General features: G+C 39.7%; 1 protein-coding gene across 6 annotated transcripts in view; it reads right to left on the bottom strand.

Annotated features, from left to right (window-relative positions):
* Nucleotides 1-22,707, bottom strand: part of LOC126354139 (neurofibromin) — a 447,919-nt gene that overhangs the window by 232,944 nt on the left and 192,268 nt on the right. For 5 of the 6 annotated variants that reach the window (XM_050003542.1, XM_050003568.1, XM_050003586.1 and 2 more), the window contains 4 exons: nt 4,043-4,176; nt 3,633-3,807; nt 3,316-3,555; nt 3,025-3,216 (listed from right to left, as the gene is read on the bottom strand). In XM_050003542.1, the coding sequence (XP_049859499.1) occupies nt 3,025-3,216; nt 3,316-3,555; nt 3,633-3,807; nt 4,043-4,176 (741 nt within the window). The remainder of the gene's footprint in view (nt 1-3,024; nt 3,217-3,315; nt 3,556-3,632; nt 3,808-4,042; nt 4,177-22,707) is intronic. The other variant, XM_050003552.1, reaches the window with a different exon arrangement.

The raw sequence follows: 22,707 nt of genomic DNA, 5'->3' as shown, positions 1-22,707 counted from the left end.
CGTTGGGCCTTATACTTGTCTCGTTTTCATTATGAGATTCACTAACGCCCCACGGCCCAGCACGCCAACGCTGATGCATTGTCACGATTGTCGATGGGCCCCGACCCTGTTTTCGATCGTGATGAACTCCTCTGTTTCCACATTGATGAGGAAGAACGTCATGCGGTCGAGGGCTTTCCACTTACAGGTTCGCAGGTCGCGTCGGCTACTGCGCGGGACCCGGTCCTGCGTTGGGTGATCGGTTTTGTTAAATGAGGTTGGCCGGACAGGACCAAGGGCCGGGCATCGGAGCACCTTCGCAACTACCATGCCTTGCGCCTTCGTCTGTCTGTTCGTGATGGTCTTGTTCTTCTGGCCACGGATGGCGCATCTCCACGGGTCATGGTGCCAGCCTCTTTTCGCAAAGATGTTCTCAAACTGTTGCACAAAGGCCATTGGGGTAATTCTCGGACTAAGTCCCTGGCCCGCAGGCACGTTTATTGGCCCGGTATTGATTCGGACATCGCCCATATGGTTGCTGCGTGTGGCCAGTGTGCTTAACATCTGGCGGCACCTCGTACAGTGCCCTCTCTCTGGCCTGATCCAGCTCCGCCATGGGAACGGGTGCACGCCGACTTTGCTGGCCCCTTCCTCGGTACTTATTGGCTACTGTTGATTGACGCCTTCTCGAAGTTTCCGTTTGTTGTTAGATGTCCGTCACCCACCACTGCGGCGACGACGCTGGCTTTGTCTAAAATCTTTGCGCTAGAAGGTCTTCCATCCACAATGGCCCTCAGTTCTCTTCGCAGGCCTTCCGTGATTTTTGTACAGGACAAGGGATTCATCATGTTACAGTACCTCCCTTCCATCCGCAGTTGAATGGGGAGGTCGAGCGCCTTGTCTGCACTTTCAAATGCCAGATGAAAAAATTCCTTAGTGATTTTTCCACAGATGACGCCCTGCTGCAATTTCTGAGTTCTGATCGCTTCACGCCTCTGGGTGATCGCAGCCCTGCTGAACTCTTGCATGGCCGCCAACCGCACACTCTACTGCACCTGCTTCACCCTGTCAGGCCTTGTACTGTGTCCCCTAGTGCGGGAAAATACTCGGTGGGCGCCGACGTGTGGGCACGTCAAATACGAGAGACTGAGTTGTAATCATGTGATCAGCTATTGTTTCTAAGAGAGAGTGTGAATATCCACGCAATTATTGTGATTAAAGGTTATAACAATATTGTTACTTGCACAATCTAACACTAATTACCACATTTATTTCTGGATTTATTTATACAATAATGATATAATTTGGTAAAGCTTCTTCTCCAGTCAAGAAAGTTTGTAAACTGTTTTGTTTTGTAAACTCTTTGGAAATTGTGAGTACAGCAGAATGTAAGTAGTGGTGGGCATGCCTCAGATGGAAGTAGACGTTTTTCTAAACTTGTCAATAACAATGTAATTTTTGGTGTGGTAGAAGTGAAAGTTGTAAAGTTGGTGTGATATAAAAGTATGGGATAAAATAAAAAGATATTCATAGCAACAGGCAAATCATCATCAGTTATTTTGTCTTCAGGAACCCGCAATGTTATAAAATTACTGCCTCAAGAATGTACCCCTAGACATGACAATAATTAGAGCTAACAACAAGAAGATAATGAGTATAAGCAAAAAGTTCTTCTTTCGGATATCTTTCGCCTCTCAAAGCTTTCGAATGTTTCGCAAATAATGGAGAAATATAACAGCGATGTGTGGGAGGGTAAGATTACAAGTATGGGCATCAGCCGTGATCTGTTCACCGATAACAAAATTTGTCTGTTGCAGAAGAAGAAAGAAAAGTGATATGTGTCATTTCTAGCTTCTATATATATGGAAACTCCAGTCAATCGATGAAAGAAGATGTAGGGACTGCCCTACAAAGTCGGATCAACAGTGATGTAATAACATCAACAATGGCAGATCACATGAATTGAAAGAGGACTTGATAACTATGATGAAGGACATCAGAAAATATGAGTACAAACTATTTGTGAAATTAATATTTCTGGTGGACTTGTGTGATTGCTAGGAACAAGAATATAGACAAGGGTAATGATGTAGATGTGAAGGCTGTAGGACCCAGCCAAGACATGTTTAAACCAAGTGAAAGTGTAGTCAGCAAAAAAACAGTGAAAACCGATATTTTGCAGTTGATTGCATTAAAATTAGAGGAAATGAAGATGGACGACAGCAAATTTGGTGCAGCTAATGATCAGTTAACAGAAATAAAAACAGATAACAATAGCAAATTTAGTGCAGTCAATGATAAGTTAACTGAAAACAGTTAACTGAAAGCAATAATAAAATGGGCAGGGTACAATATCAAATAGACCAACTTAGTAATCAGGTTTCGAAACTGAAAAAAAAGGTAATGTTAGAGGAGGGTGACCCGTAATAGCTTGTAACAACTGTTTACAAGTACAGTGGCCTGCAAGTGAATCTTTATATTTAATAATTAAATGCTTTCTGAGAATAGTTGTATAAAGCTCAAATGATGAATCAGAAACAAAGATAGATAGCAAGAAAATGACATTGTGTAAGTGATAACAGAAAAAAGTTTATGAATCCATTGACGACATGTTAGAGAAAAGTCTCCATGAGATGGTAGTGATTGAATAGAAATGATTAAAGCTGGAAGAAAACTAATACAAAAGCAATATGCTACATTTTTTGTAGGAGACACTTATCTAAAACTGAAACAATACATAATTTTTCTCCTTCAGAAGAGTAGAGACATACAAAACATAAAAAGCTATTTTTTTATTTGCATGTTGGTACACTCTTACACACACACACACACACACACACACACACACACACAATGTAAGTATGGCGCTGGATATGACAATATTACGAAAAGGATAGACTGTAGGTTTGTGGATATACTACTCCAATCCCTGAGATGAAGCTGTATCACAAATGCAATGGTTTATAAATTTCAGGTAAACAACCCATATCACTTGCTTTCCAGAGTACAATATTTTTAATATTGTAATTATGAAGAATACTTCACTTGTAACGACGAGCAATATAGTAGAACACTGGATATCCAGCCTTTGAGGTTCCAGCTTGATAAAAAATATTCAGTGATTTTATGGACTTGAATTCTTCTTTCTCATGCATATTGTGCTTGACCATTATTTCTTCAAAATTTGTGCTGGACATATCAATAGAACTCCACCTGGCATATGAAGAAAAAAGCAAACTACGCGACATTATACAGGCTTTAAATTTAACAAAAATTAATGTCACAACCAGAAGCCATATTGTGAAAATTTATTTATCTAAAATTAGATAAACTTACTGTGAATCTATAGGTTTATGTTCTGGAGGACCAAGGTAAGCTAGCAATGTGGCCATTTTATCAAAAGGCCTGCGCCCTACAGCCTTGTGGTCACGGCTGCTTGATAAATAATCACCGATCCTTTCTTGATGGTTCCAAAGCAATCTATGCAAAGCTAGTACATTTGCATCACTGATGAAAGACATTGAATGTGATGCCTGGTCCACAGTTTCACAATCTGATGCAATCTGAATGAAAAATCTGGAAAAAAAAATGTTTTCTTCAATGTGCACCAAAATAAAGTAATAATAATAATAGATAGCCTTTCAAATACATACCTTCGTCCAATTTCAAAATGAGCACGTAGGAAATCATTGAAAGGAAGCATATGTTGCTCCTTGCTGAATTCTACATGATTTGCAATATTCTGGAGTATTTTTGACATCAGCATGAGTCCTCTTTTGACAGAAGGTGGCACTTGCTTGTTCACAATACCCATTTCCTGTGGTGAAACTGAGACAGTGTGTAAACTATTACTATGGTATCATTAATTTTGAAGTAGTTTGTGGAATAAAATGTGTTCACTGTTCTCTTATAAAAAACAAAAGTGAAAATTGGTTTTTCATATGGCAAGCTATTCCCACAGATATGCTAACAAATAATTCTTCAGATAAAGACAGAAATTATACTAATTCTAAGTGAGACCCTGAGATAAAGTTAAATAAAAAAGTACTAAAAATGAACTCACCAATTGCTGGATTTATAAATCTCAAAAATATCACAGTGCCAACAGCACCAATATTGTTTTGAGGAATTTGCGGGAAACGTTTACTTAATACTTGGTATAAACAATGGCACATACTCCGCAACTGTGGAGGAAATCTGAAATACAGAAAAGCATTTGAAGTTATTATTATAGTTTTAAGCCTCATAGCAACTATTCAACAAAGAGAGAGAAAAATTATTGGTCATGTGCAGGGCTGTAACGATTTTTTCAACAGACATATTAGAAGGTAAAAATTTGGGAAAGAAAAACAAAGGGTGGACAAGACAAAAATAGTCGAATATCTATTGGAAGAAGAAAAGTGGCGCAATTATCAAGAAATGAAGTGGACGGCATAACATGGGAGAGAATTGTTGCTGAGACAAGGCACAGCCTTTTGCATATGAGGAAGAAGAAGAAGAAGGAGGAGGAGGAGAAGGAGAAGGAGGAGGAGAACAAGAGAAAAGGAAAATGATGAATGGTGATAAAGAGTCTTCTTGTGGAAAACATGACAATGGCAGAAGAAAATGTATAAAATGGGCATACAAGAGGCAAAGGAGGTGGCTCAGAGATGCAGGATGTATGACTTGTGACAGATAGATGAGAAGAAGGGGTTATTTACGTGTGGTCTCGTCTAGATCACTGAAGAGCATCTTGAGAGATCAAATACAGATGCTATTCACACATCATCTAAATGCAGTTTCCTTGCAACGTAGTACGTTACTCTTGAATGTGGAACCTATTACATGACTCCTTGCTGTTATCGTAAAACACATGCATACAAATATAAGGTTTGTACAGATCAATCACATTTCATTATCCATTGTGGATATTAAAGCCACATCATTCATAATAATTTAGTGACACTAGTAATTTTTTTTTTGGAGAGCTGCATCAAACCAGTCTCAGGACTGAAGACCACAACAACAACAACAGTAATTTTTTTATATACAACATTTGAGGCAGTAATTCCTGTAATTGTTAGCATCTTGTCTCACATTTGTTAATTACGGTTACACTTTTAACAGTTATTTAGAAATATAATCCAAATGAAGCCCATTTTTATTGTTGCTATGACAGTATACAGCCACATAAATTTACTGTATTTTTTGAGAGAAAACAGAACTACTACCACTTTTAAACCTCAAGCTTTTCTCATAACAGGGTACTATTCATATTTACTGTAATTTCTGTTACATTCTGTTATCACCAGAAGGATGAAGGTCTACAATGGCTGTTTTGTGCCACCATGTATAGTGTTGGTGCCATACAGTAAGAAAAGATATAAGAAAATTTTATCAAGATCAGTAGCAAAATATAATACTGTAGTTCTTTAGACTTCTTATGAAAGAAATGGATTACTGTGGGTATTTGGCAGTTGTCTTTAAATTACAAATTCACCAGGAAAAATTTCTGATTATAATTGCTGTATTAATTTCAATATTAAATATCCTGTACTTCCATACAATCATTTGTGAATTGCTTCCCTAAAAAACAAACTACAATAAATCATATAATAATACTGAATCTGAAATGAGAATTGTACAAAACTGACACTGAGTTCTACTTACATAGCGCTGACAGAGTTTGTTAAATAACATTGCCAAACCATTGCTTATTTTATATATGATGACTCCCAACAATTTAAAAGAAATTACTCAAGAGCTTCCATGAAAAGTGAAGATTTTCATACGGCATTATTTGTAGTAAATGTTACGTTCAAGAACTGGTGACTGTGATTTTTAAACATCTTCGTGGCCACACCTCGAGCTCAAACTATAGACTTTGGAACTACTGGAACTGGAAGTTACGTAGCTGAATGGCCAAAGGTGTGACTTACACAACCACATGCTACTTATCGAAAAAGTAGAGTGTGATTTGTAACAAGGGAATGTTTCTATCTAGCACACACTATTTAAAATTATTTACAACTTCCTGAACATGCCAATGGAGAGTGCTGAACATTGCTTGCATTAAATTGATGATGTAACACCTATAATTCCTCACATAACTATCCTTCAAACATCTATCGTTTTTGTCAGTAAGGGGTTGTTACATATGGTCATATAATCCATTTGTTCTATACACATGTAAAATGAAGTTGCCTGCCACAGTCCTACCTGCATGTTTTGGGTAACCTCAGGAACTACAGCAGGGATTTTGATATGATTTCCTTTCATGGATAGACTGATTCATAAAACATTTGCATATGTAATTTATACATGTTATGTGCAAATATGGCTGAATTGTGATGAATTAAAGCACACTGCCACTGTATAAATGGTGCAACTGCCATCTAGTGGTGAATGATAGGACTCCTCAGATGCATAGCTCTGTGCGGTATTACAGCCCCAATCTGAGCATGCACGAGTGCTCTGCTTCTTTGGTATACGAACAACTGGTGGAACGTGTTGGCTGCAGTATACTGAGTGCAGACATTGCTTAACGTATTCAGACATTGCTTTTGCGGACACTTTCAAATGATACATAAGACTGGTAAACAAACCTCTACTGGTGAGAAGAGATACAGGCAATTTGCAATCTCCTAAAGTGTATCAACCAAAAGGTAGCAGCATTGCTCATCAATATTGGTGCATTTGTGAGCTTCTAAAAGAAGGAAAGAACCACGAACACAATCTTCCTCACACCTTAAAAACAAAAGATGGAATGGGATTCAGAAATCCATTTGGACGACTGCAGAAATTTTCAAAATGCTTCTACATATGGTGAGGGTATGTATTCTGAAAGAAGGCAAGATTATCAGACCTTCAATATCTGCTTCCCTCAGATTAGCAACCACAATCTGCACTCATAATTCACTGCAAATTCTTCAAACAATGACCAGCGACTTACTTAACTTCCAAATATCATAACAAATATGACCAATAACAAAAATATAACCATTTCATCATCGAGCCATGATGAGAGACTATAAAATACTAAAGAATCTAATACTTTTAGTGACTAGTTCCCTGAAATATTTTGAGAACAACTTCACAGTAAAAAAATATGCCACTACAAAGTCTTTAGTTTTTAGCTAACTGAAACATTCTCCAAAAAAAACTGCCTCTGTTTGGGGTGCAACTTCACCTGATTTACATGCAGAAAGTTTTTCAGCAGCGCAGCAGATTACTCAACATTCGGATATCTGCTTTCCTTGAATCAAACGTTTATGAAGACATGATTCTTTGGATGGCAGGGCGGAAAACCTACCACTGAAGGGACCGCAACAAAGGTTTACTGCCTACTAAGCATTACAAGCGATATATTTAAATCATGTGTGGACTTTTTTCCTTTCTTTTATTTTCTTTGTGGCCTTTGGTTACGATCCACCCAACTGGCCTCTGAAACATGATGTGCTACAAATTAAACAACTTATCCAACAACACACACATCTACCCATGATTCTCATACAATATTTACATTGGTTGTAAACAGATTAATTAAATCATGGTGTACTCCCATCATTGTCATGAGATCTCACTCCACATGCCACTTGCACATGGAAAAGATAACATTCATGCTTCCTGAGAACTTTCCTGACATACATAGCTTAAATCGTTCCACTTATATGAAAGTGGTGATATGCAGTTACCTAATGTCATCTTCTGAATTTAATTCATAAATTTATGTAGGGGTACAAAAACAAAATAACCACTACACCACATCATCCAGCCATAGATATTTAGTGCTACTCATGTGTAGTGAAGCAGATCGCTAATTGTGAATAAAATAAATTTTGCAAGAGATGGAACCGCAAAGATGGAGAGTGAAATGGACTTTATTTGAGGGAATCACTTATCAATGACAAACAACTCTGGCCAAGACAAAAAACTAGCAATTAATTACATATGAGAATGGCACTGGTTAGCTACAGGAATGTTCTTCATGTAACCAGTAGGCAGTACCGACGTCAAATTGTTACTAAGACAGCACAAGAAACATACCTTAAACAAAACTTATGGGTTACTGGTTTTGGTTCAAATGGGTCTGATCACTATGGGACTTAACTGCTGTGGTCATCAGTCCCCTAGAATGTAGAACTACTTAAACCTAACTAACCTAAGGACCGCACACACATCCACGCCCGAGGCAGGAATCGAACCTGCGACCGTAGCGGACGCGCGTTTCCAGACTGTAGCGCCTAGAACCGCTTGACCACTCCGGCCGGCTACTGGTTTTAAGAAAACAGTAACAAGATTGCCCACAAAAAGGAAACTGAAAGATACCTACTGTAGAAGATTAAACAGTTGTAAGAGGGGTACTGGAAATGTATGTAAATGAAGATCTTGCTACTCTCTGATGACTTAATGTATTCAAACATTGAGGTGTAACATGGTGCTTTGGCTTGAAGTGATACGTCATACCCTGACCTCTCAATTCGATGAATGATGTCTGTGATTTTTAAAAAGGAATTTTCGTGTTAGTTAGAGTAAGTTTGCGATCCGTCTTGGGTGTGCAGAATTTTTGGTATTCTCTGAGCAGGTCCGTGTGCTGGGGTGAATAAACAGTATATGCAAAATGGGGCATCAGATGATGATATCACGGCGTGCTGAGACCCTACTGAAGCTAACCATTATTGCATGGTACTGATGTCCCACCTAGAAGATACACTCTGGTCTATGGAACTGCCAGGAGTTGGATACATTGATGCTGACATCTCTAGGAAGTGAAGTCAGTCAATGCTTGACAGCTCTGATGCACAAGAGATGTTGTAATTGCTGATGCTGTATAGCTTGAAATTGTAACTAGCTGTAAAATGCAATGTACATGATGTAACGGAAGTTTAACATTAGTACTTCAAGAAGAAGTGTTCACGATCATTGAATGGTTGCTCATTTCCTAAGTAAATTTTCAGGCTGCCATAGGTATCACAACAGAGGAAAAGGAGTCTGAACAGAAGTTACTTGGTCAACAGTCGCTTCTGCAACGGGTTTCAGGTGCTAGAGGGTAAAATTGATAATCTACCACGACCATAAACTAGAGACGCAAACAGACCATACAAATGTACTCAAGAAAAGGAATTAAACAGAAAGAAAGCCTGGCCCCTAATGGCCTATTAGATGAATTGCTTGAGGAATTACAAATAGGAAATGTGACAAACTTGTCCGAATGATTTCCAAAGTATAAACCAGATGGGGAGGTGCACCCCTCTTATTTTCTAATAGTATTCTCCAGGTCACTACATAAATGGTGGAAGTGTTAAAAAAAGATAGATTTTCTGGTCACTTGGTGCAGCTGGGTGGAGAATTGTACATACTGAGCAATTTACTTCTTGGGACAACTTCCACATAAAGTTTAAAATGAAGGCTATTGGTCGACTGTATCACACATGTTGTTCCAAAAAGGTCAATATTTGGGTACAAATGATTCCTGAATTCCAATACTCAAAAGATGTATTTGTCGAATGGACTTTCCCCAGTACATGCATGTGCAAAAAGTTTATAGGGGAACTACTTAAAATATTCTACTTGGACAAAAATGCACAAATTCTCAGTCCTTGTGAGGCAAACTGAGGAGCTACTTGATTGACAAGTAGCGGCTCTGATATCATAAACTGACATATGGTCAGGAGAGCAGTATGCTGACTACATGCCCCTCCATATCCGCATCCAGTGATGACTGTGGGCTGAGGATGGCATGGTGGCCGGTCGGTACCATTGGGCCTACATGGCCTGTTCGGGTGGAATTTTAATTTTTAAACTGCACAAATTAAGTAAGCAAGTGGAAGGGCACTTAAAGAAACCATACTTCTCATTGATCCCTCCACAGGACAAGAGAAAGGTTTGTATAATGCAAAACTGATAGAGACACAACAGCTTAAGACTAAATTCCTAGCAGGACCTACCACATTAATTAATTTTAGATTCTTTTAACTTCCTTAGACTACATGAGGATAATTTTACTTTTTTAAATTCCATCCAGAACAAGGATGCAATTCCTTCTACCTTATTTAAATTTGATGAATGGGTAGATACTGTGTGAAAACATATCAAAAATCTTGTGCCTCAAAGTCTCTTTATAACAGGTAAATTTTAATGATGATATGTATAAATGGAAATGATGATATGTATAAATGGAGGACATCGGATGATATTATTCAAAGATAATGTTCACTGCACAGTAATGACATGACCTTTTGCAACATCACTGACAAGAGGAAATGAACGTAGGAATCTAGGAAATATTGAGAACCATTTAAATTTACCATACAAATTTTTAAATGCAATTTACCAGTAAAAACAGATGTTAAGAAAGCAAAAGAACTACACAATAACCAACTGCTATTAAAAAATATAATAATAAATAGCATATTAAGCAATATCTATTTATTCATAGTTATAGGTGGTAGATGTTAGCTTGGTTACATCTGCCAGCAGAAAGAGAGTGTAGATATCCACTTTGGGAATTAAGTGATGAGGTAAGCTAGGTAGTCCCAGAAGTCAGTTAAAGCTATAAAAGGGAGCGACTTATCTTGAGAACAGAAAGGTGGTTGAAGGGTAGAAAGTTTAGGAGAAAAAGGAGATTTGGGAACAGTATTGGCATAACAATTTAGGATTTCGTTGGAAGTATTTTTCTGCATTAAGTGATGTGTTCAACATCTCACAATGGTTGGCTGCTGTTGTTATTCAAAGGCTTACTCCAAAATGTTAAGGCAGAAGAATTTACCTGGATTAAATAAACAAGTAAATGCATGCCTGAGTTTCATTGTCTACATAAGGCACAGGGAACATGAGTATTGGGTGTTGTTGTTGTGGTCTTCAATCCTGAGACTGGTTTGATGCAGCTCTCCATGCTACTCTATCTTGTGCAAGCTTCTTCATCTCCCAGTACATATTGCAACCTACATCCTTCTGCATCTGCTTAGTGTATTCATCTCTTGGTCTCCCTCTATGATTTTTACCCTCCACACTGCCATCCAATACTAAATTGGTGATCCCCTGATGCCTCAGAAAATGTCCTACCAACTGATCCCTTCTTCTAGTCAAATTGTGCCACAAACTCCTCTTCTCCCAAATTCTATTCAATATCTCCTCATTAGTTATGTCATCTACCCATCTAATATTCAGTATTCTTCTGTAGCACCACATTGCAAAAGCTTCTATTCTCTTCTTGCCCAAACTATTTATCATCCATGTTTCACGACTTCCTGACACTTAAATCTATACTCGATGTTAACAAATTTCTCTTCTTCAGAAACTCTTTCCTTGCCATTGCCAGTCTACATTTTATATCCTCTGCACTTCAACCATCATCACTTATTTTGCTCCCCAAATAGCAAAACTCCTTTACTACTTTAAGTGTCTCATTTCCTAATCTAATTCCCTCAGCTTCACCGGACTTAATTCGACTACATTCCATTATCCGTGTTTTGATTTTGTTGATATTCATTTTATATCCTCCTTTCAAGACAATGTCCATTCCATTCAACTGCACTTCCAGGTCCTTTGCTGTCTGACAGAATTACAATGTCATCAGCTAACCTCAAAGTTTTTATTTCTTCTCCAAATTTTCTTTTGTCTCCTTTACTGCTTGCTCAATATACAGGCTACAACCCTGTCTCACTCCCTTCCCAACAACTGCCTCCCTTTCATGTCTTTCGACTCTCATAACTGCCACCTGGTTTCTGTACAAATTATAAATAGCCCTTTGCTCCTCATATTTTACCCCTGCCACCTTCAGAATTTGAAAGAGAGTATTCCAGTCAACACTATCAAAAGCTTTCTCCAAGTTTACAAATGCTAGAAACGTAGGTTCGCCTTTTCTTAATCTTTCTTCTAAGATAAGTTGTAAGGTCAGTACTGCCTCACGTGTTCCAATATTTCTACGGAATCCAAACTGATCTTCCTCGAGGTAGGCTTCTACAAGATTTCCATTTGTCTGTAAAGAATTCGCGTTAGTATTTTGCAGCTGTGAATTATTAAACTCATAGTTCGATAATTTTCACATCTGTCAACACCTGCTTTCTTTGGGTTTGGAATTACTATCTTCTTCTTGAACTCTGAGGGTATTCCGCCTATCTCATACATCTTGCTCACCAGATGGTAGAAATTTGTCAGGACTGCCTCTCCCAAGGCTGTCAGTAATTCTAATGGAATGTCATCTACTCCTGGGGCCATGTTTCGACTCAGGTCTTTCAGTGCTCTGTCAAATTCTTCACACAGTATCATATCTCCCAATTCATCTTCATCTACATCCTCTTCCATTTCCATAATATTGTCCTCAAGTACATCGCCCTTGTATAGACCCTCTATATACTCCTTCCACCTTTCTGCTTTCCCTTCTTTGCTTAGAACTGGGTTTCCATCTGAACTCTTGATATTCACACAAGTGGCTCTCTTTTCTCCAAAGGCAGTATCTATCTTACCCCTAGTGAGATAAGCCTCACATGTCAGTCGATGCGGAAGTGCAGAGGCAAACATGATGTTGAATGACAGGTGAGGTATGAGTGGCGGCAACTTGAAATTAGCGGAGACTGAGGCCTGGTGGATAACAAGAAGAGAGGATATATTGAAGGGCAAGTTCCCACCTCCGGAGTTCGGATAGGTTGGTGTTGGTGAGAAGTATCCAGATAACTCGGACGGTGTAACACTGTGCCAAGATGTGCTGGGCGTGCACCAAGGCATGTTTAGCCACAGGGTGATCCTCATTACCAACAAACACTGTCTGCCTGTGTCCATTCATGCGAATGAACAGTTTGTTGCTGGTCATTCCCACATAGAAAGCGTCACAGTGTAGGCAGGTCAGTTGGTACATCATGTGGGTGCTTTCACATGTGGCTCTGCCTTTGATCGTGTACACCTTCCGGGTTACAGGACTGGAGTAGGTGGTGCTGGGAGGGTACAAGGGACAGGTTTTACACCGGGGGCAGTTACATGGGTAGGAGCCAGAGGGTAGGGAAGGTGGTTTGGGGATTTCATAAGGATGAACTAAGAGGTTACGAAGGTTAGGTGGACGGCGGAAAGACACTCTTGGTGGAGTGGGGAGGATTTCATGAAGGATGGATCTCATTTCGGGGCAGGATTTTAGGAAGTCGTATCCCTGCTGGAGAGCCACATTCAGAGTCTGATCCAGTCCCTGGAAGTATCCTGTCACAAGTGGGGCACTTTTGGGGTTCTTCTGTGAGAGGTTCTGGGTTTGAGGGGATGAGGAAGTGGCTCTGGTTATTTGCTTCTGTACCAGGTCGGGAGGGTAGTTGCAGGATGCGAAAGCTGTTTTCAGGTTGTTGGTGTAATGGTCAAGGGATTCAGGACTGGAGCAGATTCGTTTGCCACGAAGGCCTAGGCTGTAGGGAAGGGACCGTTTGATATGGAATGGGTGGCAGCTGTCATAATGGAGGTACTGTTGCTTGTTGGTGGGTTTGATGTGGACGGATGTGTGAAGCTGGCCATTGGACAGATGGAGGTCAACGTCTAGGAAAGTGGCATGGGATTTGGAGTAGGACCAGGTGAATCTGATGGAACCAAAGGAGTTGAGGTTGGAGAGGAAATTCTGGAGTTGTTCTTCACTGTGAGTCCAGATCATGAAGATGTCATCAATAAATCTGTACCAAACTTTGGGTTGGCAGGCTTGGGTAACCAAGAAGGCTTCCTCTAAGCGACCCATAAATAGGTTGGCATACGAGGGGGCCAGCCTGGTACCCATGGCTGTTCCCTTTAATTGTTGGTATGTCTGGCCTTCAAAAGTGAAGAAATTGTGGGTCAGGATGAAGCTGGCTAAGGTGATGAGGAAAGAGGTTTTAGGTAGAGTGGCAGGTGATCGGCGTGAAAGGGTGAAAGGAAGTGCTCCATCGCAACGAGGCCCTGGACGTGTGGAATATTTGTGTATAAGGAAGTGGCATCAATGGTTACAAGGATGGTTTCCAGGGGTAACAGATTGGGTAAGGATTCCAGGCGTTCGAGAAAGTGGTTGGTGTCTTTGATGAAGGATGGGAGACTGCATGTAATGGGTTGAAGGTGTCGATCTACATAGGCAGAGATACGTTCTGTGGGTGCTTGGTAACCAGCTACAATGGGGCGGCCGGGATGATTGGGTTTGTGAATTTTAGGTAGATGGTAGGGGTGCGGAGTGGTTTTGTAGGTGGCCTAAGGTTCTGAGGATTCCTTGAAGCCACGCCTGGACATCAGGAATTGGGATTACCTTGGCAAACTTTGTTTGTGTTGTTGTCTGAAAGCTGACGCAGTCCCTCAGCCACATACTCCCGGCGATCAAGTACCACGGTCGTGGAACCTTTGTCCGCCGGAAGAATGACGATGGATCGGTCAGCCTTTAGATCACGGATAGCTTGGGCTTCAGCTGTGGTGATGTTGGGAGTAGGATCAAGGTTTTTTAAGAAGGATTGAGAGGCAAGGCTGGAAGTCAGAAATACCTGAAAGATTTGGAGTGGGTGATTTTGAGGAAGAGGAGGTGGGTCCCGCTGTGACGAAGGACGGAACTGTTCCAGGCAGGGTTCAATTTGGATAGTGTCTTGGGGAGTTGGATCATTAGGAGTAGGATTAGGATCATTTTTCTGCGTGGCAAAGTGATATTTCCAGCAGAGAGTACGAGTGTAGGAGAGAGTGAGTGTGTGTGTGTGTGTGTGTGTGTGTGTGTGTGTGTGTGTGTGTGTATATATATATATATTAAAAACAAAGATTCCAAGAATTACCAAGCGGGAAAGCGCCGGCAGACAGGCACATGAACAAAACACACAAACACACACACAGAATTACGAGCTTTCGCAACTGGCAGTTGCTTCGTCAGGAAAGAGGGAAGGAGAGGGAAAAATGAAAGGATGTGGGTTTTGTTCATGTGCCTGCCTGCCGGCGAATTTTTCCCATGTGGAAGTTTCTTTCTGTTTATATATATATATATATATATATATATATATATATATATATATATATATATATATAATGTGTGTGTGTCTGTCCTCATTATGTTGAGTCTGTTTTGGATGATATTTGACTGAACTCTTGAGGCATGGATAGTAGCAGTGTACATAATTTTTAACCATTCATCTTTTCAATGTAGTAACTGTTACAAGAAGATATTTGTAAAGGTCCGGTGTATTAGTTGGGTCTGGCACTTGTCTTTGCCACTCTGTAGTTATATTCTATTTCTTCAGGTTGTAATGTCAATTTCAGAATTACTTTTCTGTGACTGAAAACATTCAGGGGACTGATAGTGGCTTTTCAGGTCATAATACAAGATAAGCAGTCCTCTCTGCCTTTGCTATATAGATGAAGTAGAAGTATGAGGGAACCTGGCCCAGTGTGAAGGATGAGTATAATTCATAGTGTTTTACTAGTCCTGATTGTATTAGTGATGGTATGCCTTTGTCTTCCTCCAACCTTTGAACTAATCGGTAAAGCAGATGCCAGGCTGAGATTCATTGGAAGAGTCCTAAGGAAAAGCAATTCAAAAATAAAGGAAGTAGGTTACAGTACATTTGTTCACCCACTGCTTGAATATTGCTCACCAGTGTTGGATCTGTACCAGATAGGGTTGATAATAGAGAAGATCCAACGGAGAGGAAGCGCTTCGTTACAGGATCATTTAGTAATCGCGAAAGCGTTATGGGGATGATAGATAAACTTCAGTGGAAGACTTTGCAGGAGAGACTATCAGTAGCGCCACTGAGCAGTCAAGCAGTATATTGCTCCCTCCTACGTATATCTCACGAAGAGATCATGAGGATAAAATCGGAGAGATTAGAGCCCACACAGAGGCATACCAACAATCTTTCTTTCCACAAACAATACGAAACTGGAATAGAACGGAGAACCGATAGAGGTACTCAAAGTACCCTCCGCCACACTTGCGGAGTATGGATGTAGATGTAGGTGTAATGTACCCAGTTTTACAGTGATCTATAATGTAGCATGAACTCTGAACCTAGGTTCAGCTTGGCATTATTCATGTCAACAAATCATTACCAGAGGTGAAATAAGCAATAAGTGACAGAAAAAGTGCCAGAACCAATTGCGAAGTGAAACCCTGATATTTGTGGTCTGCCACTTGGCCCTAAGCCACATAGTAAATTTGTACTGGACAACAAAGACTCACATGGGAGCAAATTTCTGCTAATCCCTTATGCAACTACTTGATTGAAGCAATATTCATAACTGTTTCTGGGTATCTACATAGCTGCGGAATGAGGATTTGCCAGTTGTTTGGTAGCAGTGGGCAGTACTGCATGCTATTGGAGCCTTTGTGGGAACTGGTGAAACTCTGTAGTCTGCACTTGGATAGAGTTCACAAATGGGTGCTGATGATAAGAAACTTAAGTCATTTCTTTATGTTGGTCTACTGGTTATTTATAGTAATGTGCCTAATTACTCATTCTGTGTGTTCAACAAAAGTAGTGTTAATTGAGTGCACATTAAAAAATGCACAGTCCATATGTATATTGATGGATGGTTACTTATTTGAATAAAAGGTTTGTTTGTGTGGCAGTCCTCTGCAGCAACCATAGAAATAATAGTTTTGTAAATAAAACCACCTTTTCCTGCTGCCACTTTATTTATCCCAGATGCGTTTCGCCTTTTTCTTGTTTTAAGGCATCATCAGTTGGATCTAAAATGATACTCTTTTGTTATTTTTAGATTATTAAACAGTTCACATTATGATTTTTTGTGTAAAAAAGTAATTACTTACTATTTGCTGATCTGTGTGTTTCCTCTTATCTGGTCTGGAGGTCGCACTACCACTTTATTACTGACATATAAGCACAACTTCGCATTCTGACCTGGTGGCATCTAAGATAGATAAATTAAGTGGCAGCAGGAAAAGGTGGTTCTTTTTACAAAACAAGTAACTCATTAGAATGATTGTAACGATGTAGGAACCAAGTCAGATCAACGTTTATCTTAGTAGTAAAATTGTAGGCCCTGTAAGATGGGGAACTGAGTAATAGTGGACGTCCTGAAAGAACGTTTTAAGTTCGAAGAAGTGGCGGAATGAGTCAAAATAAACAAACATGCCAAAAATGTAGTATATACCGTCTAATTCCAAAATAGCAAAAAATAAATGCTGATTAGAAAACACTGGAGAACCACATATTACAAATTTTAAAAGAAACACTGTGTCCACATGCTTCCATAATGCATTTAAAGGTGCAGAATGGGGCAGGTGGGACCATGTTTCCCAGTTTCAGGGAAATAGGAGGAAAAAAGGGAAAATGAAGGAAAATGCCCATTTGTTTTCAGAAACATTTAACATTCAGAATAAATGTCTCATTCTCAGCGACATATGCATTAATAATCATTGGAAATATGAACTCTATGGAGTAGGTGCCAACAACCAAGCTAGGTGGTTAGGTGTAAGTTGATAACAGTGATCTCTAAGTTTGGTAGAAAGGATCTGGACACTGAATACCTATTCAGGAGAAATTGCAGTCAAATCCCAGCCTGAACTTAAAGTGCCTTTCATTTGGTTTAGCTTCCAGTTGTTAGTCTTTAATTAGAAATAATATCAAAGTTGTTATAGCAACTGTTGTGTCATCTATCCCTGTGATTTATTTATTAATGCACTTTTTCAGTTGGTGAATGACTATTTACGTGATAATTATTACCCACGAATGCCAAACTCATCTAAAGATTCAAGAAAACTCAATATTGCGGCATGCCGGCTAATGTTGGACATAATGCCTGGCCTGGACACTGCTGTTGTATTTCAGCTGGTAAGAATGAACAAATGGCTTGAGCAGTTATTATTGCATGGAATTTAGTATTCCTTTCTTCATGTCTGCTTCTCATATAGCATTCTCTTGTTTTTTTGAATTTATGTACTTGTTGTTATTTTTTTCTTATTAAACTTTCCTCTGACATTTGGGTTATGTTATTAACCTTACACTTTTAGAAGTTTTTATCCTTATTAAATTGCAATCCTCCCTGCTGAGTTATTCAATTGTGAAAATAAGGAAAAACCATCTGAGGCAGGAACAGGGCTATATGGAGGGATTCAGACTAGTGCAGCTAAATAGTCATGCCTGATAGATACAACACATCATTGTCATCAGGAGAAGAACCAACTGCTGGATTATAGTATTGAATAGTGCCTCTGTGACTCGAAGCAGATATATTCCCACCCCCACCCCCTTTTTTAAAATAGTGTGTCACATTTTCAACACTTCCTGTGCAGTTAAGGCAGTAATGATTGCTTTTTCTTCAGAACATAGAATGTAATGCACCTACTATTGTTCAAACGTCATGTGGGGATGGACTATGTAGGCTACAAGATTTTGTGGTCACCATCTCTACTATCTGTTTGACTGAACCATGTTGCTGTACCTTGAGGCAGCAGACTCCATTCTCAAAGATGTGAAGTCAGTGCCATCTGGAAATCTCACACCACCATTCACTACATAATAAATCCACATGCTGCTTCTTTATCATGCACGTATTTTACCTCTGTTATTACATTTCATGTTGGATATTACTATAGCAAAGCTTTAACAAAGCTCACAATAGATATACACCTTTGTCATTTAGCTCTGTCTTCCATGAGTCTGACTTGACAAGTGACATCATGACCATTATCTTGCATGGTGAGGTTACGTGATGTGCAGCTAATTTCCAAGGTGGGATGGCATTTCGTTGAATAACTGTCCTGATGAGCAGGTGTCTCCAATTGCAGGAATCCAGATGCCCATAGCTCCCAGATGCCCATAGCACCTGCCTTGCAGATAAGCTATGTCCACTTTCACTCTCATGAGAGGCACAAAAGAAACTAAATTTACCACACAATATGTGGCCCAAAACAATCACTTATTTACTGAAGTAATGTGAATGCTTACTCAAGGTCATGACCGTTCTTCTTCTATTGGAGAGACAGCCACATCACTTTTTTCAAAGTGATATGTTACGCCTCAAACTACGCCTTCTGCATTGCCTTAGGTCAATACATAAGTTAATGCATAGATTAATGAGGTAGAAGAGGCGCTGAATTGTTATTCTTCACGTCCAGATGTACATGGCCCCACACTCTCCCTTCTTTTCACGATAAATGCCACTGCAAACTGTGAAAATATCATGTAAACCATCTTTATTTCCAAGGGCTATTGAGTTATGTTTAAGAAATATATGTAGTGCCATTGAAAAATCTGTAGCAGTGTAAATACCCTAGTAGTAAAAGACTATTCTCGGTGTGCACTATCAATTCTTAAAACCTTGTGTTGCTATTCTGAACCACTCATGAAATTTTTAAGGTTTGAAGGTAAGCAGGTTACTTTGTAGTTGTATATGATTGCTGCTTAAGATCTAACATATGCAATATACTGCTCAACATTGGATCTGACTCTTACAGTGGTGTTCATATCAGAAGATTGGTGGTTGAACAATGAATAGTGGCAAGAAGTAGTGTACCACGTGACACTCCAGCCAATAGCGTTTTTTGCAACTTATGTCCAGATGTGCGCACTGGAGTGCACATAGAACATTTACCGCTGATTTTTATGTTAATTTATGTATAGTAAAAGATACTTAGCCCAGCTAGTGTTCATTATGGACGTAATGCAAACACCACATATATTATGTTAACATGTGTTAGCTTACTGAGCATATAAGTTGTGCTAGGGAGAGTAGGAGGCACAAACTGTACACTACTGTGGTGATTACCCGAGGGTTGCCAGTTACCGGAGTAGACAATTGCTGGGTGGTATGGGACAGGGACAGAGACAGAAAATACACTGGCACCACCACAGAGTATTTTTTGTCCTAATCTCTCTGCAAAACACATCACACAACTCAATCCTGCGCAAGCTTCTTCATCTCCCAGTACGTACTGCAGCCTACATCCTTTTGAATCTGCTTAGTGTATTCATCTCTTGGTCTCCCTCTACGATTTTTACCCTCCACACTGCCCTTCAATACTAGATTGGTGATCCCTTGATGCCTCAGAACATGTCCTACCAACCGATTCCTTCTTCTAGTCAAGTTGTGCCACAAACTTCTCTTCTCCCCAATTCTATTCAATACTTCCTCATTAGTTATGTGATATACCTATCTAATCTTCAGCAATCTTCTGTAGCACCACATTTCGAAAGCATCTATTCTCTTCATGTTCAAACTATTTATCATCCATGTTTCACATCCATACATGGCTACCCTCCATACAAATACTTTCAGGAAAGACTTCCTGACACTTAAATCTATACTCGATGTTAACAAATTTCTCTTCTTCAGAAAATGCTTTCCTTGCCATTGCCAGTCTACATTTTATATCCTCTCTACTTCGACCATCATCAGTTATTTTGCTCCCCAAACAGCAAAACTCCTTTACTACTTTAAGTGTCTCATTTCCTAATCTAATTCCCTCAGTATCACCTGACTTATCCTCCTTTGATGACACTGTCAATTCCGTTCAACTGCTCTTCCAAGTCCTTTGTTGTGTCCGACAGAATTACAATGTCATCAGCGAACCTTAAAGTTTTTATTTCTTCTCCATGAATTGTAATACCTACTCCAAATTTTTCTTTTCTTTCCTTTACTGCTTGCTCCATATACAGATTGAATAACATCAGGGAGAGGCTACAACCCTGTCTCACTCCCTTCCCAACCACTGCTTCCCTTTCATGTCTCTCGACTCTTGTAACTGCCATCTGGTTTCTGTAAAAATTGTAAATAGCCTTTCGCTCCCTGTATTTTACCCCTGTCACCTTTAGAATTTGAGAGAGAGTATTCCAGTCAACATTGTCAAAAGCTTTCTCTAAGTCTACAAATGCTGGAAACGTAGGTTTGCCTTTCCTTAGTCTATCTTCTAACATAAGTCGTAGGGTCAGTATTGCCTCACGTGTTCCCATATTTCTACGAAATCCAAACTGATCTCCCCCAAGGTCGGCTTCTACCAGTTTTTCCGTTCGTCTATAAAGAATTCGCGTTAGTATTTTGCAGCTGTGACTTATTAAACTGACAGTTCAGTAATTTTCACATCTGTCAACGCCTGCTTTCTTTGGGATTGGAATTATTGTATTCTTCTTGATGTCTGAGGGTATTTCACCTGTCTCATACATTTTGCTCACCAGATGGTAAAGTTTTGTCAGGACTGGCTCTCCCAAGGCTCTCAGTAGTTCTAATGGAATGTTGTCTACTCTGGGGGCCTTGTTTCGACTTAGGTCTTTCAGTGCTCTATCAAACTCTTCACACAGTATTATATCTCCCATTTTGTCTTCATCTACATCCTCTTCCCTTTCTATAACGTTGCCCTGAAGTACATCGCCCTTGTATAGACCCTCTATATACTCCTTCCACCTTTCTGCTTTCCCTTCTTTGCTCAGAACTGGGTTTCCGCCTGAGCTCTTAATATTCACACAAGTGGTTCTCTTTTCTCAAAAGGTATCTTTAATTTTCCTGTGGGCAGTATCTATCTTACCCCTAGTTAGATAAGCCTCTACATCCTTACATTTGTCCTCTAGCCATCCCTGCTTAGCCATTTTGCACTTCCTGTCGATCTCATTTTTGAGACGTTTGTATTCCTTTTTGCCTGGTTCATTTACTGCATTTTTATATTTTCTCCTTTCATCAATTAAATTCCATATTTCTTCTGTTGCCCAAGGATTTCTACTAGCCCTCGTCTTTTTACCTACTTGATCATCTGCTGCCTTCACTACTTCATCCCTCAGAGCTACCCATTCTTCTTCTACTGTATTTCTTTCCCCCATTCCTGTCAATTGTTCACTTATGCTCTCCCTGAAACTCTGTACAACCTATGGTCTAGTCAGTCTATCCAGGTCCCATCTCCTTAAAGTATCGAGTAATGAGCAACAAAGAGTTTCAAGTTCCGTTTGGCTTGTAACTCCTCAACAGAATGAGTCATGGTTATGTAAATAATGTCATTCATGTTAGACTTAGTTGCTTACGACCTCAGTGTAAGCATGAGTAGATACTAGGAAGTGTTGAAGAAAGGTGTTGTTGTTGTTGTTGTCTTCAGTCCTGAGACTGGTTTGATGCAGCTCTCCATGCTACTCTATCCTGTGCAAGCTTCTTCATCTCCCAGTATCTACTGCAACCTACATCCTTCTGAATCTGCTTAGTGTATTCATCTCTTGGTCTCTCTCTACGATTTTTACCCTCCACGCTGCCCTCCAATACTAAATTGGTGATACCTAGATGCCTCAGAACATGTCCTTCCAACCGATCCCTTCTTCTGGTCAAGTTGTGCCACAAACTTCTCTTCTCCCCAATCCTATTCAATACTTCCTCATTAGTTATGTGATCTACCCATCTAATCTTCAGCATTCTTCTGTAGCACCATATTTCAAAAGCTTCTGTTCTCTTCTGTCCGAACTATTTATCGTCCATGTTTCACTTCCATACATGGCTACACTCCATACAAATACTGTCAGAAATGACTTCCTGACACTTAAATCTATACTCGATGTTAACAAATTTCTCTTCTTCTGAAACGCTTTCCTTGCCATTGCCAGTCTATATTTTGTATCCTCTCTACTTCGACCATCATCAGTTATTTTGCTCCCCAAATAGCATAACTCCTTTACTACTTTAAGTGTCTCATTTCCCAATCTAATTCCCTCAGCATCACCCGACTTAATTCGACTACATTCCATTATTCTCGTTTTGCTTTTGTTGATGTTCATCTTATATCCTTCTTTCAAGACACTGTCCATTCCATTCAACTGCGCTTCCAAGTCCTTTGCTGTCTCTGACAGA

Source organism: Schistocerca gregaria, chromosome 1 (genome assembly GCF_023897955.1).
Source record: "Schistocerca gregaria isolate iqSchGreg1 chromosome 1, iqSchGreg1.2, whole genome shotgun sequence".
NCBI classification, from domain to species: domain Eukaryota; kingdom Metazoa; phylum Arthropoda; class Insecta; order Orthoptera; family Acrididae; genus Schistocerca; species Schistocerca gregaria.
Note: the sequence above shows the minus strand (reverse complement) of the source record. Positions and strands in the feature narration are given on the sequence as shown.